This window comes from Equus caballus, chromosome 1, assembly GCF_041296265.1.
Source record: "Equus caballus isolate H_3958 breed thoroughbred chromosome 1, TB-T2T, whole genome shotgun sequence".
NCBI lineage: Eukaryota > Metazoa > Chordata > Mammalia > Perissodactyla > Equidae > Equus > Equus caballus.
Window position 1 is genome coordinate 187,625,053 of NC_091684.1, and position 16,861 is coordinate 187,641,913.

The 16,861-nt window shown below is 54.1% G+C and overlaps 1 protein-coding gene and 1 long non-coding RNA gene across 3 annotated transcripts; one reads left to right on the plus strand and one right to left on the minus strand.

The window, feature by feature from the left end:
- Positions 1 to 5,768: 5,768 nt before the first annotated feature.
- On the minus strand, positions 5,769 to 11,915 carry FOXA1 (forkhead box A1). Of its 2 annotated transcripts, none has more exons than XM_023624206.2 (2): positions 11,288 to 11,915; positions 5,769 to 8,953 (listed from the first exon to the last, which is right to left on the minus strand). In XM_023624206.2, exons 1-2 carry the CDS (start codon positions 11,357 to 11,359, stop codon positions 7,622 to 7,624), a joined length of 1,404 nt encoding a protein of 467 aa, XP_023479974.1. In that variant the 5' UTR covers positions 11,360 to 11,915; the 3' UTR covers positions 5,769 to 7,621. The 2 variants fall into 2 exon arrangements, with proteins under 2 accessions (XP_023479974.1, XP_023479965.1); XM_023624197.2 differs by lacking the exon at positions 11,288 to 11,915 and adding an exon at positions 9,362 to 11,217.
- Positions 11,916 to 12,211: 296 nt separating this feature from the next.
- Positions 12,212 to 14,523, plus strand: LOC138925181 (uncharacterized). Its single transcript, XR_011441057.1, has 2 exons — positions 12,212 to 12,428; positions 13,967 to 14,523. It is a non-coding gene; the product is annotated as an uncharacterized lncRNA (long non-coding RNA).
- Positions 14,524 to 16,861: the final 2,338 nt, after the last annotated feature.

The following is a 16,861-nucleotide window of genomic DNA, read 5'->3' on the forward strand; positions in this document are numbered from 1 at the left end:
TCCAGGCCGAGGGCGCGGGGCTGGGCGGCGCGGCCTCCGTGGCAGCTGGAGCCCGGGAGGGAGGAGAGTAAACACCCAGCCTGCGCGGGCGCCCTCGGGGAATGGTTGCAAAGGGAGACACGGAAAATAAACCCCACGAGAGCGCCGCCCCGCCCTCCCCGGCGGCCTCGGCGCCGGCGCCCGGGTCCAGCAGCCGGGGCGGTCCCGAGCCCCCGCGTCCAGGGGGAGCCGCCGCCGTGGCCGGCGGGCCGGGACTGCGCCGCGATCGGGTCCCGGAGCGCTCTTGCCCGCCCGCCCGCCCCTCGGGCGGGAGAGAGCCTGCTTTGCTCTTTTCGTTGGCCAAGCACAATTGCGTTATTGGAGATAATGAATTCAATCCCCATCAAAGGGCATTAGGCTCGCCCGGGCCCTGGAGTCGCTGATGCCTTTTTTTTTTTTTTTAAACCAGGAATGAAAGGCGGAGGAAAAAAAAATTCACTGGGGGAGCCTTTCCCCTGATCGCCGCTTTTGAAGTGAAGGGGCCCGGGCATTGTTGTTCACCTCGCGGCCCATACGGCCGAAGAAAGCCCGGGCTTTTGATGCGCTGAGAACAGCCTCGGCAATGAGCGCCACGCCGGGCCGCGCGGCCTGCGGGCAGCATGGGTCCGGGGCGCCCGAGCACCGGCTGGCGGGTGGAGCCGCAGGCCTGGCTGGAGGGCTCGGCCCGCGCTCGGCCGGGGCCCGGACAGCAGGCAAGGCCCGCACCCAGCGGCAGCGGCTCGGGGTGGCGGGTCCTCCCGCCCGCTGCGTGGCGGAGCGCAAGGGCTGCCCCCGTGCTTAATCTGTTGGGCCCTCCAAAGACAGGCCAGCCCCCCCCCCCCACTCCGCCTCCTTGAGAGGTGGGGGTGGGGGAAGCGGGGGTCTCGAGGAGAGCCGCGGGCCAGGGCGATTGGAAGCCTTTATTTTTAACCATTGGGACCCAGAGTCCAAGGTGGTCGGCTTAGCTAGAGCCTGATGAGTCTGCGAAGGTGTACCCCTCGGGGATGGGCATCCGCACGACACGCAGTGAGGATTTTCACCGCGGACGCGAGGACACAGCGCAGCGCCACCAGGCCCCGGGCGGCGGCAGGGCCGGGGCCGGGTGGGCAGACCGGGCAGCCGACGCGCGGCCCGCGCGGCTAGTGGGACAGTTTCTCCAGCGTCCGCGGCATCTGGCCCTGGCCTCGCGCTTCTGAACCAGGACAGCACTTCAGCATCCGATCACCTGTTCCAAAAACTTGTTGCAGGCATCTCAGTTAGCTTTCAGCGCCCTCAATGTGAACTTTCCCCACCTGGATTCTCCTCCCGCGCCCCGCTTCCCCGCCCCCACCCCCACCCCCACCCCCACCCCCACCCCCACCCCATCCGCCCCCCTGCCTCCGAACTCTTCGGCACAAGGGTCAGAAGCTAGAGCTGCTTGGTTCCCTTCCCTCCCTTCTCCGTCTCCAACCCCTCCACCCCTCCTCAAAGGATCCGGGTTATCCGCCCCATTAATATATTAGCCAGGCATGACACAAAGGAAGCGCGTGTCAGCAGAAGGCAGTGCGACTCCAGGGAGAGGCGAGGAAACCTGGCCGGTGCCCTGCGCTGCAGCACGGCTCGTTGCAGTCTGAGCTCGCGAAGCCGCCTCCCCCAAGGAAAGAGCCGGCGAGAACGTGGCGGGAGCTGGCGCTCGGCGTTCAGCAGCTGTTGGGTTAGGCGTTTGTAGCTGAGAGTGAAGCAAGAGGCTGCCAGGTGGGACTCAGAGCTAGGCGAACGTTCCCAAAACGCTCCCAATCACCTGAATCACCCGAAGAAAATCAGCTCTCCAGGACTGCAGCCTCCTTCCTCCCTCATACATAATGGGTCCTTAAAATTATGTAAACGAAACAAACCACCACAAAGCCCCTGACATTCTTCTCATTAAATTGCTTGTGTTTTAAAATAACAACTCCTTGGTGTGAGAGAAAAAAAACTGACCTGGGACATGATTAGACAAGCAAAGGAGTAGCTAAAATTTCATGGGAGAGAGGGCAAAGCAACTAAGGAGGTTTCCAGTTGAATGCATTGTTCCCTATTTCCAGGCAATGCTTTGGGGGGTATTTCCAGGTGGTTTTTCTTGGTTTCAGGAATTAGGGGGGGAAAAAAGCCCCTGATGTGTAATCTTGAGAGGAGTTGAGCAGAGAAGTAGGAAGTCAACCGCAGGCAGCCTGGTGATTAGAACTCTGAGTCAGGCCTGCCGTGGCACTGGCCAGGTTCTCAACTTGATCTCCATGTGACTTGACAAGCATCGCACCTGCGTTCTCAGGTCCTCTAGCACTCGTGCCATTTAAGCCCTTTCCTTCCTGGATTTTGAGGGAGAATATTCTGCTTTTATACTCTAAACTGACTAGAAAATATCAGGACGTGGCATCTAAAGGAAGGATGTTCCTCACTTTCCGGGACTGCAGAGGGGAGCTCACACTCACCTTGAACTTACACTGTGTTGCCACAGCTAACATAATTGGAGAAATGAAGAAGTAGGATAGAAAAAGGAAGGTAGCAAGTGAGGATTTCCCCCTTGTCAGATTCTTTACAATGTTTACAGCAGGAAAACGCATGTGTCTTGCAAGTTAAAGTTGAACTGCATGGGTATTTTCCAGCCCCATATTGCTTGCCAGAGTGATGGCTGGAGAAAAAAACAGGTGAGGACTGCAGTCTGAGCTGTCCAAAGTTCAGTGAACAGAACTAGACCCAGAGCTAAAAAAGAGAAACCCCAGTGGAACCATATGGCCTCAAATTTAACTGTTTGAAAGAAAAAGCCCAATATTTGAAGTACCCTGTAATTAAATGTAGCTTGGATACACCAAATAGGATCATCGGTAGAAAATAAAACTTGATAAATGACTACTGTTAAAAAACCTTCCATCTCCCCAAATGGATTCTATTTCTAAATAGGAAGGTTGTAAAATCTTCCAAGTTGTTTCATTTTATTACATTCTTACTTTCATGGGTTTCTATTGATGCCAATGATTCTTTCACAGCTTGGGAAAACCCTATTTCTAAATTTCAGCATAATTTAATTACCTATTTAGCCCAAGGTAGCTTACAAATAATCATCTTTTTGCACACATTTATCTTGAAGTAATTAGACATTATCTTAATTCCATTTAGTTGCAAAATACATTACAATTCAAATAAGCAACTAAAATTTAATCTTTGAAAGTAAAATATTTTTACAAATGTATTAAACATCTGTTAAATAATGTAAGCAATTTTATCTGTTCATCGAGTTTTTCCTCTTGCCATATTGAGGTATCACATTAAAATATGTTATAGCTAAATGTTCTACAATATTACTGCTAAATCGACAGAAAACCAATTGATCTTGAGGAAAGGTTAATTAATTTGGACCACAGGTCTCCTTCTTTAGTCTGCATTGAAAGTAATTTGTATCGATCGTTTTTTGCAAAATTTTTTTGAGAAGAAATTTAATAAGCATTTTTGTGGAATTGAGATCAATTTTTTATACTGCCAAAGCAAGGAGGTTTTTAAATTTTATCACTCCAGGAATTCTTTCCCTCTTCGGTTCATTCAAATCTGTCAGACTCCTGAGAAAAAAATAATGTTTTTTATACTTTCGGTGAAATCAATCGGGTATCTAGCCTTCAGAAAATAGAAACAGAAGTTAACAACTTTAATAGGATTTTGTTTGTTTAATCCCTCCTCCCATAATAATTCTCACCCATTTATTCTGCTATGAGGGGAACACCAAGGGACAATGCAAATTAAATTTTATCTTTGGGTTTAAATACTATGTTATCCACAGCGTGGAAAACACTGAGCTGCTTTCTAGTTGGGAACACTTCTAAGTTGTATAGTTTCTGCTGAGTAGAACTAGCGAGCTGTTCTTCTTTCCTATGTTTAATTGTCTTCTCTTTTTATCAATTTTAAAAATGTTTCAGGCCTGGAACAAGGTAAAAGTAACATTTGAAGTTCTGCTTTCCAGCGCTATACTCACTCCCGACACATTTTTCTTTTTTTGTAAAATTTTTGCTCGGTGGTGTCGTCAGTGGATCGGAGGGCCTCCAGAGCTTTGCACGCTCGGGTCTGTAGGAAGGTTTTCCCTTCTCGCTCCCTCCCTCCCCCTCCGGAGACCCCTCCCCCACCTCGGGCGAAATTCCTAAATAAAGCGAGCCCGGTGGACCGCGGCTGGGCGGTCAGCATCCCCTTTCCGGTCCCTGTCTGCAGGAGCATCCGAGGTGAAGAAATTTAGAAACTCAGAGATGCAAAGGGGGCCGGGGCGGGGGGGTGGGGGGGCGCGCCTCGGGAAGGCGGCGCGCTCCAGGAGGGTCCGGCAGCCCTGCGACCTACAGCTGTTTTCCTCCTGGCCCCGGGCGCGGCGCCCCGGCCCCGGGCGCCCGGGCGTTTGTGTGTCGGGGTTTCCGAGGAAGGGATTACGCAGCAGGAGCAGCCGCGCCGCGCGGGCCTTGGGGGCCGCAGGAACGGTGACGAGGCGCCTGGCCTTCTTTGTTGACTTTTAGGTCTCGGGCTCAACAGATTTATTCGCTGGGAGGGGAAAATGCCCGAACAATGAAGAACTAACTGCACTTGTCACCTCGAGATTCTGGCGGTCCTTGCTCTGCCCGCCTTCCCGGCAACCGGCCTCCCTGGCGCAGATCGCGCGCCCAGAGGTGGCAGAGGCGCGATCAGAAAATCGCGGGCGAAGCCCACGAGGCCAGCCCCGCTCGCCCAAACCCCATTCTAGCTGCCCAGGCAGGTCTCCAAAGGGGCCGCGGCCGGAAGCCCAGAAAAAGTCTCTGCCACCAAGTAAGAGAGCAAGAGCTAAGGCCAACTTCAGCCTGATGGGTGAAGGCAAGACATCGATACTGTCAACATGTTTAAAGAGAGGGACGGGGACATCACGGAGGGAAACACACGAAAGTTAGACGATTTAGGTTGAGTAGGGCCGGGGAAAATTCCGAGGCCCAGAGCTCACGCCTTTACGTTACATTCAGAATTCGAATTTGCCGACGTTTGTTTACCCGCTATACAAATATAAATAACTGTTGGGATTGGACGCTTTTTCCTCTCTTTGGCACGCTAACGTCCTTCGAGGCCTCCAAATTAGGTTTTGAAATTACTCAAACCAGTCATTCCCCTCTCTTTCATTAGCTGAAGTGAGAGCGGGAGTTTGGGATTTCTGGATTTCTCTCAAGGGCTGCATGGCACCCCTTCTCTCATCTGGGGAGGCAATTACGCGATCATTAAGGGACTCACACAGCCCTTTGTATCTTGTCCGCGGCGTGGAGTGGGGCGATCAAAGTAACGGCTGTCCAAGTTCAAGCGCTGGCGAGGATGGAGTTCACACCCAAGGGCTCAGGCAGGCCAGCCTTTGCTGGGGCTGGTGTTCTTATTGTTGATGTCAATCCGAACAAGACTTACAAAGAAATAGGTGGACTGGAAAGTGAGCCTACTATCAAAGGAGATTAATGATTTTGTGATCTCAAGCAACCGTGGGGGTGTGAAGTTGCATTTAAAAGCTTCTTAGAAGGCAAACAAATCGCCAGCTTTGCGTTCTCAGGAAAAAATACTTTTAGAAACAATGTTTTAAAAAATATCTTCACAAAATATAAAACAGCAGCTATCCTGAAATGTCCTGGCGGCGCAAAACTTCCCCTGCCGGAGTGAATTAACTTGCCTCCCCCGGTCGCCTCCAAAGCTACTGTGATGGTTACATTTTGTTTCCCTTTTCATGAAAAGAGGGTTCAGGATTCTCTGTTGTAGACAACTTAATTTTATCAGCCACATCTGATACTTTATTCTCACTCCAATACTTCTCAGAAAAAGGAAAATGATACATTGGGGAAGGTGGTTAAATTAATATTTGATTTCATTGTGGGAAGATTCAAAGGAAACACAGAGAACTTAAGCTCCTGTCAAAAAATTGAAGTAAATATTACTGGGAAAAAACAGTCTTCAAAATCTCAATTCTTGGGATATGAAATCAATTTATCTACCTACTTTTATTGAATTTCTTTAACTGCTTTTTACTAGCTACATGTTCATATATTAAACATAAACAAAACAATTCTGTTTTAGATTATTTTCCTTTTTGTCATTTATATTCAGTGCCAGGACTTTGAAAAATATCACATTCAGAATATGTATTTTGGATTTAATTAAGGAAAATAACAGAAATCTTTTTTGTTAACATTTGATTTATTTAAAGTCCTTAACTGCAATTGATCAAGAACATATTCCACGGCTTAAAATTTATCATTTTTGTTATTTAAATCAAAATATTTTAATTACAATCACATTGATAAAAATTAACATTTTAATTTGTAATTTTAACCATCATTTAAAGCAATTTCAGCTGTAAAGAAAAAAAAATAAACCATGCAATAAATTAACATTGAGAAAGCAAAGAGGAATAATAATGAAACCCGTCTGGCTATACTAACACCATGTCCAACTGTGAAAAGTGCATTAACACTGAATGAAACAAGCACACGATGGCAATAATTAAAATGGCCTAAATCAATTGGATTTTGGAATCTTGGACCAAATTTTGAAATACAGCTCCCTATGACTTATCTCTCCTCCAACACTGTAATATTCCCTTTTTTCTGGAAAAAAAAATTCTTTAAATGGTATAGATAACATAGAAGCTAATTTTACACGTTATGTGACCTCAGAATAACATGACCATGGCACTCTGCAAGGCAAGGAGCAGAGTTACTGAGGAGGGCAATTTTGAGGAATTGATTCCCAGGGCTGTATGTGGGTGGAGAGGACAAGGTGGTGGTGGTGGGGGGGTGTCTTTGTAACTTCTCGGTCAGGCAACTCTCGAAAATGTAGATGTATGTCACTTATCTGTTACCTCTGTATGTCACATAAATATATGGAGGATGTCTACATATTTGAGCATGTGCATAAATAAGTCCATACATAATATATATGTGTTTCATTTTAAGACATCTGCTGTCTGAATGTATGGGGAATGTAAGCTGGAAAACAAATGGCTCTGGTGTTTATAATCTGTTTGTTTTGCTGCATCACAGTGGTGTTGTCCCTCGTACTGTTAACAGCCCCTAGTGTCTACTTGTTTCTTCAGCCTTTCAGTTCTTATGGTTTAGAGTACTGCCATAGACCTGTAAACTCGTGGCGGGTGTTGGGGGTCAGGTGCAGGGGTGGGAGGGGAGTTGGGGGGTGGGGGAGCACAAACGAATATTTTACAAGCTTGACCAACTTTCCTTTTTTTTTAAATAAACCCTGCACAGACCAGAATGTGTCTGGAGGGGAAAGAGGGAAGAAAGGGACAGGGACAAGGAAGTAGGGGGACTATATACACACTTGTGGATCATTAAAACTTTGCAGGAAAAAAATTTTTTGTCGGTTTGGGGTTGGTTTTCTTTGTAATAATATACACAAGGCGTTATGAATAACAATAACAAAGTAACAGTCCTTTGCACTGGGGAAAAGATTGTGCACAAAAAAGAAATGAAATAAAAATAATTGGGGATTTTATTATGCTGTTGTCAGGTTGATATGTGTGGTTTGGTTGCTGTTGATTTTTTTTTTTCTCTCTCTCTCCTATTACCAGCATGGCCCATGCCAGACAAACCCCCAGTCCCGGGAGCTAGGAAGTATTTAGGACGGGTCTGGAATACACACCTTGGTAGTAGGCCGGCTCCAGGGCTGAGGGCTCGATGGGGCTCCTAGTGGCCACCGAGGCGCTGCCGAGCGGCAGGCTGGCGGGCAACGCGGCGCCGTAGGGCGAGTACTGTAGCGCCTGCTCGTAGGCTTTGAAGTCCAGCTTGTGCTGCTGCTCCGAGGAGGACATGAGGTTGTTGATGGAGAAGGGGTGGTTGAAGGAGTAGTGGGGGTCCCCTTTCAAGTGCAGCTGGGACTCGTGGGGCGCCAGGCCATGCGCCGGGTGGGAGGGGGGCACAGATACCAGCGCCCCAGGCCCGGAGCTGATCGGGGGTGCAGCCGAGGATGCTGGAGTCTTCAACTCCGAGGCGCCCCCTGTCGCCGTCGCCCCGCTGTGGTCCAGAGTCTGGGGGCTGGCGGCGGGCCCGGGGGCCGGCGCGCCCTCTAGCTGGCCCGCCTTACCGTGCACGCCCCGGTGGAGGGGCGAGTCGGCGCCGGCGGTGGCCGCACTCGAGGGGTCCTTGCGGCTCTCGGGGCCGCCCTTGGCACCGCCGCCGCCCCCGGTCCCGGTTCCCGGCTGCTTCTCGCACTTGAAGCGCTTCTGGCGGCGCAAGTAACAGCCGTTCTCGAACATGTTGCCGGAGTCCGGGTGCAGCGTCCAGTAGGAGCCCTTGCCCGGCTTGTCCGGGGAGCGCGCCACCTTGACGAAGCAGTCGTTGAAGGAGAGCGAGTGGCGGATGGAGTTCTGCCAGCGCTGCTGGTTCTGCCGGTAGTAGGGGAAGAGGTCCATGATCCACTGGTAGATCTCGCTCAGCGTCAGCATCTTGCTGGGCGCCTGCTGGATGGCCATGGTGATGAGCGAGATGTACGAGTAGGGCGGCTTGGCGTGCGGGTAGCTGCGCTTGAAAGTCTTGGCGTCGCCGCCGCCCGCAGCCCGGCTGCGGCCCAGGTTGGACGGCGCGTACGCCATGGGGCTCATGCACGGGTTCATGGCGGCCGCGTAGGGGCCCAGGCCGTTCATGGAGGGCGCCGGCTGCGCGCCCATGCCGCCCATGCCGCCCGGGCTCAGCGTCGTCCCCATGGCCGTCACGCCCGCCGCCGTCATGCTGTTCATGGCGCCCGCCGAGCCGCCCGGCATGCCGGCCACGGCGCCAGGGCTCAGGCCGGCGCCCAGGCCCGGGTTGGCGTAGGACATGTTGAACGAGGCGGGGGTCATGTTGCCGCTCGTGGTCATGGTGTTCATGGTCATGTAGCTGTTCATGGAGTTCATGGCGCCCAGGCCCGAGTTCATGTTGCCGCCCGGGACCGAGGAGTAGGCCTGCAGCGAGACAGCGAGGGGAGAGGCCCCGAAGGGCGGGTTAGCAGGGCGCGGGCGGCCCGGCCACGGCGGCGAGCACCTCTGCAAACCCAGGACCCCGCCCGGCAAAGCGGCAGCGCCCTCCCCGGGACGCGCGCGCAGAGAGGGCTCGCAGGCGGGCGCAAACCGCTAGCGCGGCGGGCAGGAAAGACGAGCGCTGCAGAAAACATGCCCCCGGGAAGACCGCGTAATCGCCCCACACGCCAGGCTCGGGCCGGCTTCTGGGACCCTCCATTGCCGCCTCCATCCACGCCAGGCGGCACCCGGCTCTCCACCCCAGGCGGGCCTCGGCAAAGCGCCCTTTTGGTTGAAAGGAGTTGAAACTCCGAAAATAGAATTAATCTCTGACTCTCTGCTTATTCACTCTACCTTAAGGGTGAGGTGGGTTCCCTGGTGCAGCCCCCCAGGGCGGGCAACAGGGACCAGCTCTGAGTCCATCTCGCCTAAGCCTGCTAGGCCCTGCTGACGGCGGAGCGGCCTCGGCTGTGCGGGGCGGCTGTTCCCCTCTCCCTGACAGAGCAAAGCATTCATGGCTATGTGACCAGCCATTTCCCAACAACTGGCTTCACTGTCTTAGCAGTTTTCGCTCAATGGTGATTTTTTGTTGTTTATTTTATTTAGAAGTAGTGTTTTCCATCTACTTGTAGCAACTGTAATATTAAGAGGGAAAGAAACTCAGAAGTTAAATGTTTTGGAAAAAAATTAAAAACAGATCTACCACAGGAGAAGGGGCTGGAAAGAGCGCATTATAATATCAACGCACTGCATACAGTTAACTAACATGTAACCTCTTTAAGCCACTCAGAAACTTGCACTAGTTTCATTGCCTAGTTCCAGCCCCCTAACGTTTGAAAATTTTGGTAACACAATTTGTAGATAAAAATCTCTATTTTTTCCCCACACTGATAAGTAGACACTGATCATTTCAAAGCCTGGCTTTCGAAACTACATGAATAGTTTCAAGTACTTTAAAATTCCAAAATCAAAGTCTACCTACTTTCCCTTAATGCTATTCTCCTCCCTATTTCTCAGCTGTAACATGTGAGGAAGCTCTTTCCACAGGGGGCTTAACTGACGAGTGGGGAGAGACGACTGCATCTGAACTAAACCTGAGGGTGAGTTCTGAGCTCCTTTTAAAATCAGCAGTAAGAGAAAAGCCTTATCAACGGCAATTTGGGAATGCACTGGCTATGTTAAAAACGCAGAGTCCAGAAATATAAAGACTATCTCTCTGATAATTTAATAAAAATGATATCCTTACATTTATTTTCATCAGCAAATATTATTTCACTTGAAAACATAAAAGATGAACAAAGATTTAACTAGGCACACACTCTGCTATGGTGTGCAAATAAACTCGAGGTAAGTTTGTGGAGAGATATATATACACAAATCTAAATAAATTACCATGAAAATATTTCCTGATTCTAAATTTCTATATCTTAAATTAATGTCTTAAAGTATTTTTACTTTTTTTTTTTCTTTCCCCAAGATTATCCAAGGCAGTTTCAAGAAGCATTGTCTATAATGGTAAACTTTTGGGGGGTAATCGCCAGCCGTTTCTAGAGAAGTACTTTTAGTAGGTGGTGGTCCTGCCTGTACCTGGCTGTCCTCGCAATCCCTTTGTGCACATTGTAAAATAAACCACATGAACGTGCCACCAAGGGGACAATGAAGAGAAACAGGTTCTCCGCCCAGAGTGCTGGAGGAAAAGTCAGCTCGCACCAGCGCCACCCAGCGGTTCTAGAGAAGAATGAGGACCCTTCTCCCTAAACATGGCTTTTGAAGAAGTTTTATAAAATTTCGGAATCGTTTCATTATTAACACGCTCAACTTAGCTGCAGCGCGCTTTCATCAGAAGACATCTGCAAATTCAACCGCGGGAGGAAGGGGCCGCTCTCTTTGCGGCGAACTGTGGCTTTCTTAGAGTTGCCTCCAACTGGTGCTGGCGCCCGCCCGCCAACCCGACACCCGGCCCCGGCACGGCCCCGGCTCCCGCTCTCCGCAGGCAAGAGGCGAGTGCTTCCCACAGCCGGTCCTTTGAAAGCCCAGAGTTTCCTAACACCTTCTCGCCGGCCCGAGCGCGAGCGCCGGGACCCAGTCTCCCCGCGGGGCAGCCGATCCGGCTCCGAGGCCGGGCCAAGGCCGGGCCGGGGCCACAGCGGGAGGGCGGGCAGCGGTGGCACCGAGGAGGCGCCCCCAGCCCGCCAGCCTCCCGCCCTGCCCGGCGCCCGCCTCGCCTGGCCTCCCCCGGCACGGGCTCCGGGAGCGTCCCGCCCGCTGCCCGCCTCTTACCTCCTGTGTGTCCGCGTAGTAGCTGTTCCAGTCGCTGCTCTCATGCCCTTCCATCTTCACAGTCCCTAACATCCTGGAGCCACCCTGCCCGATGCAACCATCCAGCCCTGTGCGGAGCGACGGGCGGCCCGCGGCGCGGGGCGGGGGAGGGGAGCCGGGCCGCCGGAGTCACCGAGCGCCCGCGCCGCCCCAACGCCACCCTAGCGAGGAGGAAGCCGGGCGCTGCGGGGCGCGGCGTGCGCGGCGGCGGCGGCGGCGGCGGGGGCGCGGCGGGCGGGGGCAGGCGGCGGCCGCGGAGCGCGGCGCCCGGGAGCGCCTCCGCGGGAAGTGAGCGGGCGGCCTCTGCGAGGCGAGTGCAGTTGAGCTGATGTGGATCTTACGTCGCTCGAGTGCCCACCTCCTCGTCCTCTCCCCATTTGTCCGCCGCACAAAGACGCTCGCACCTACAAAGCCCGAGGTGCACCTGCGAGGCGGCCGCCCGCCAGTGCCGCCGCCGCGCCTCCCGCCCCGCCGCCGCGCGCGCCCCCCGCGCCCCTCCCGCCGCGCCCCCTCCCCCAGACCCGGCCCTCACTCTGTTTGCAAAGCAGCGTAATTGGTTTAAGCCCGGAGGTTGGGGGAAGAGGGAAATGGGGTGGGGGGGTGTAACCCCCCTTGGAAGAGGAAAAAAGAAAAATAGGCGGGGCCGGGCGGGCTGGCGAGGGTTCTGGATGGGAACCGCGCAGCCGGAGAAGGGCTAGGGGCGGTGGTGTTGGAGCCCGGCTCGCGGGGCAGTGCCGGCTGAATGACCCCAGCGTCTCTCCCCAGGGGTACCCACCGCCCTCCCGAGGCCCGGGCTGCGGGCTCGGCCCGCACCCCTCCTTCTGTTCTGGCCGCTTCCAGCCCCCACCCTCCTGACTCCTGACCTAAAGTTCAACCCCGGGAGACTGGAGTATATGGATCCTCCCCATAACTCACCCCCCCCACCCCCGCCTCGCCCCTCTCCTGACTTCAGGCTTGAAAAAGGAAAAAGCCCCACTTTTGCCCCGTCACTAGAAACTTGGCCATCTGAGTCAGCCGAGCCGAGTGACGTTAGGCCGATCCGGGCTCCTGGCTAGCAGAGTGGAGACGCTGCCACGAAACCCATACCTGCGGCTAAGAGCAGGTGAGTCACGGCACCGTTTTATATCTTTATGACATAACTTTTTTTTTTTTTTTCCGCCTCGGTCCGCTCTACTCCCCTTGTCATCTGTAGCGATCATAAAGAGGAAGAAACTGAGAACAGATGTCTGTGTGATAGGGCAGGCGGACCGAGTCGGGCCGTCCTCCCTCTGCCCGGCTCCTCCTCCTGCCCCCCTTCCGCAGCCTCGGGGACTGAGCTAGAGGCAACCGTCTGGTTTCCGATAGGGAAAGGTCAGGGGGAGGGGACATCTCCCTAAATACGCGCGTTAGCTGGGAGAGCCTTGGAGCGGGCGCGGGAATGCATTTCCTCGGCTAGAGAGGTGCCAGGGCGAAGCCAGAGGTGGTCTCCGGCGGTGCGTGGTCCCATCTCTGACCTAGAGGGGCTGGGCTAGGACCCCAGGCGCTCGCTGGGTTTCTGTTCGGTCCTGGGCATCGGTGGGAAGTTCTTCCCCAAGCCAAACCTCTCGACTCCTATGAGGCGGTGGGTAGTGAATTGCCCACATGTCCTGGGGAGGACCAACTGAAGTGACTGCGTAATAGACACTGAGTTGGTGATACGTTGCACGAAGGTGCGTGTGTGTTTCTGAGTGTGTGCGTGAGTTTCTGAGTGTGACCATGTGTGTTTCTGAGTGTGTGTGCGCCCGTGTGTGTGTTGTCCTCCCTGTGAAACCACGAGGTTCTTTAAGTAGCAATAAAATATCTTTCTAAAATGACTAAGAATCGCAAAATGTTCTTGTTTGGCAAAGTTTTAAAAATATTATTAATCTCATTTTACGAAATACGTTTTAACTTGTCTTCCAGATATCTTTTTTTTTTCTCCCTGTGCTTTGTTCTTTTAAATCTTTCTTCCTTGAAATCTGGCAACAGAATCACGTTAAATCCTTGAACCAAACAAATCTCTCAAATCAGCAGGGGAGCACGGGAGAGTGAAGATGTGCAGTTAAGGAAATAAAAAAGATAAAAGCATTGGATTACAATTCCTTTTTTTTTTTTTTTTAACTAAAAGGGGGCTGGGGAATGTCACATTGTAAGGAAAGGAATGAGGGGGAAGTTAAACCCACCTGGAACTCAGTGCACAGGCGCGCTCCTCCCCCGCCTGCCCCGGTGACCGCCAGTTAGTCCCCTCAGTTTGTGTAACTGTACCTGCAAATGTGTAGGTCTGCACATATTTCTCGGGCGACAGTCAGAAACTAATTCTTCTGTGCAAAGTTCCCATCAGCTGCAGGACCTTAGTTCCACTTGTGAAGTACACGGATGCTTAGCTTCCTCAGCCTGAGTGGGGGGGGGGGGGGGGGGGGAGAATTTCAGTGCTAATGAGCTTCCTTGTTCCTTCCCGCAGTGATTCTCCAACGCCCTCTTGGCTCTTCAACAACGTCGAGCATGACTAGGGTATTTTCTATGGGTAGTAGCAACTTAGAAATCGCTTTTATGGTGCACAAAAAGCCGGTGCCTTAAGGGGGGAAAACCTGCTTTCACTTTAAAGGGGATCAATTAAAAAATCAAATATTCTTCCTCTTTTAGCCCGCTTCCCAAACCTACTAGGCCTCATCTTAAGGAAAAAAAAGTCAACTTGAAAAAAAAAAAGCTCATGTTCATAGCGGAATGGCCAAAGCGAAGTTTCTCCACGGCTTCTTCAAAGTCCAAGACCGGTAGTGAAGAGTGGACTCTGCCAGCTTTAGCCTCGACCCAGCTTGGGGGGTCCCGGGTCCGCGGCCCCAGGAGTTCCTGTGAGCACAGCGCCTCCTGTCGTGGGGAGGGAATGTTGAGTCCGCCCACAGGCGCCCCCGGCGAGCAACGCCAGGCGAGCCTAGAACTCCGCATGCCTCGCTCAGCCAGAGATTTGGGTTCAGAGAGGTGACCGCCAGAGGCCAAGAAGAAGAAAAAGTGGCAGCTCCGTCAGCTCCCAGCCTCTCTCCATCTCGGTGGCAATGACGTTCCAAGACACCTAAGAAATTTCGGAGGTGAAGTTCTGGTGTACCCAGATGCCAGCCGGTCATTTCCCCGAGGTTTAAAAGCGAATCATCAGGGCCATGCAGGATCTTTGATTTTGAAAATAAACAACAAATAAATAAAACAAAGCTGCTACCCCCGGGTTGCTGGCCAGCAGGCAGCCAGGTGACGTGCCTGGCTGCTGCAGCCTGCCGGTTTCCAACCTCTTCTCCCAAACTGGCCCTGTCTTGACGGTTTGGGAAGGTGGTGCTGTGCCTTCTGGGGAACTGACCCATCTTCAGCCTCGGGGAGGCTGGGTGGACTCGAGGCAGGGGAGCCACGAGGGCCGCCACGTGGCGGCTTCTGGGGCGTCCCGTGCCAAACTGGCCCGGGGAGGACAGGTCTGCACGAGCCTGGGGAAGCCCAGGTAGCGGGGCGGACAGGCTCCTCTGGAGGAAGCCGGGGCGGTCAGGATGGTGGGGTGCGCGAGTACCCCAGGGGGCAGAGGGCCTTGGAAGCGTCCCCGCCCTTCCCAGAAGCTTTCCGCGGGAGCGGGCGGCCCACGGCCCACGGGGCCATCTCGGCCACCTCCACTTCCCTTTCCCTGCATTACCTGGCTGCAAGCCCCTTCAGCCCATCTTCACTGGGACTAGAAGAAGCAAAGGGTGAGGACGGCAAGAGACGGAAGGAAAGGCCAAGGGCTCATGCCTCGGTCCCAGCAGGCTGCCTGAGGCGGCGCTGGAGTCCTTCGCGTTTAGCGGGACCGCAGGGCGGGCAGAGAGCAGGGCCCGGGGTGCCGGGCATCTGCGGTGACCCTGGAGCCTCCTGACGACTTCTCTGTCTCTAGTTCTCCCTAGTCTGTCCCCTGCCCCCGCTGACCATACCCCCGACGGGGCTGTGGCCAGGTCTTGGCTGCCCCAGGCCCAGCCACGCTTCAGGCAGGCTAGTCCGAGCCCCTCCGCAGGCCCCCACCCGCCACCCAGAGAAGAAGCTTAAACCCTCAGCCTGCGGGGAGAACCAGAAGCAAGGAGACTGAGACCTGCTGTCTTTAATGCGGTTCAAAGCCGACCCGGTCTGGGACGCAGATCGATTTAGGACCGAGGAAGGCCTGGGACGCTGGAAGCAACTGTTTGCACTTGCTTGTGCCTGGCCTTAGCCGGCCGAGGTGTGTGCCCGAGCAGGGGAAGGGCCGGCGCCTTCCCGCAGCAGCCCCCGGTCCTCAACAGCGGGAGGCGGCGGCCAGGCCCTCGGGGCCCCAGCTTTCCCACCAGTCTGGGGCGCAGGGGGCCGGGAGAGGAGAAGCACTGAAACTCAGACCTTCCTTCCTCCGCCATTCCTTCTGTCATTAAGTCATTAGTTAAATTAATTCACGACTCACAAGCAGCAGTAGGTAGGGCCCTGGGACCACCCAACCGGCCTGGCGGGGCAGCTCGGTGCGGAGAAGTCTAAGGTTCCCGGCCGCACCCGTGGGTGGGCCAGCACAGAGACACATCCAGGGCTTTCATTCTACTGGAAAAACGTTAATGTAACATTTTAATCCCAATTCTTCAACACTGGGTTTGTTCCTTTCCCTACTGCTCCTGGGGCCGCCGCCGGGTTTCTGAGCTGCCCAGGGCGCAGGCCTGGCTCGCCCGCAGCCGGATGTCGGAGCCGGAGCTGCTCCCCGCCCGGCCTCGCCCGCGAGCGACGAAACTGTCCGTCTGGCCGTGAGCGAGAGCATCGCCTTGCCAAAATCAACTCGCATTTTCATGTATTCAAATGAGAAAGGTTGGGAAGGGCGACCGGCCCTCCTGGGAAATCACTAGCCTTGGAACGAAGGAAAAAGTCGGTCCCACAGAGAACAGGAGCCTCTCTCCCTCGTGGCCTGGGCTGCGGACCTGGCAGCCCCCCCCCTGCGCCCCCCACGGTCGCCGCCTGGGTCCCCGCGGCCGTCGCGCGTCTCCAGGCAGCTGCGTTCCCCAGTTACCGACTGCCTCATTCACAATGGTCAGCAGGCAGCTTGGCGAAGCGCCCCGTGCCAGCCAGTCTCTCCCCGCCCCCGCGCGCCCTGGAGCGCTGTCTCTGCTCAGTGGTGCCCCCACCTTCCTCTGGCTCCTTGAAAACCACGAGGGTTGCGGTCCTAGGGGAGGGACTGGAAGTGCACGCTTCAGACACGGAGCTGGAAAATTAGTGAGAAACGTGACAAACTTTAGGTCTGAAAGCAGAAAGGGCCCAGAGCGGCTGAGGCCCGACTGTGTGCCACAGACCAGGCAGGGCGCCTTGAGATCCCAGCGTCCCCCCACCTGCTGCTCTGGGAGGCTGGAAGCCTGTGCGAGGGTGGGTCAGAACCTCCATTCCTCCCAGGGCAGAAGCTCGCGCTAATGGGGAGCAGTGATGGAAACTGAGGGCCTCAGAAAGCTCAGCGAATGTCATCTCTTCCCTCGAGGCTGCCCGCTTAAACCTAAATCCTTCCTGAACGTCGACGAGTATTTAGCTTCGCAGTCCCTG

Bases quoted from the DNA above. Each gene is read 5' to 3' on its own strand.
- FOXA1 (XM_023624197.2), bottom strand. From the start codon at position 9,541: ATGGCTGGTCACATAGCCATGAATGCTTTGCTCTGTCAGGGAGAGGGG. The intron at 8,954-9,361 runs GTAGAGTGAATA...GTCTCGCTGCAG, and splicing joins GAACCCACCTCACCCTTAAG to GCCTACTCCTCGGTCCCGGG.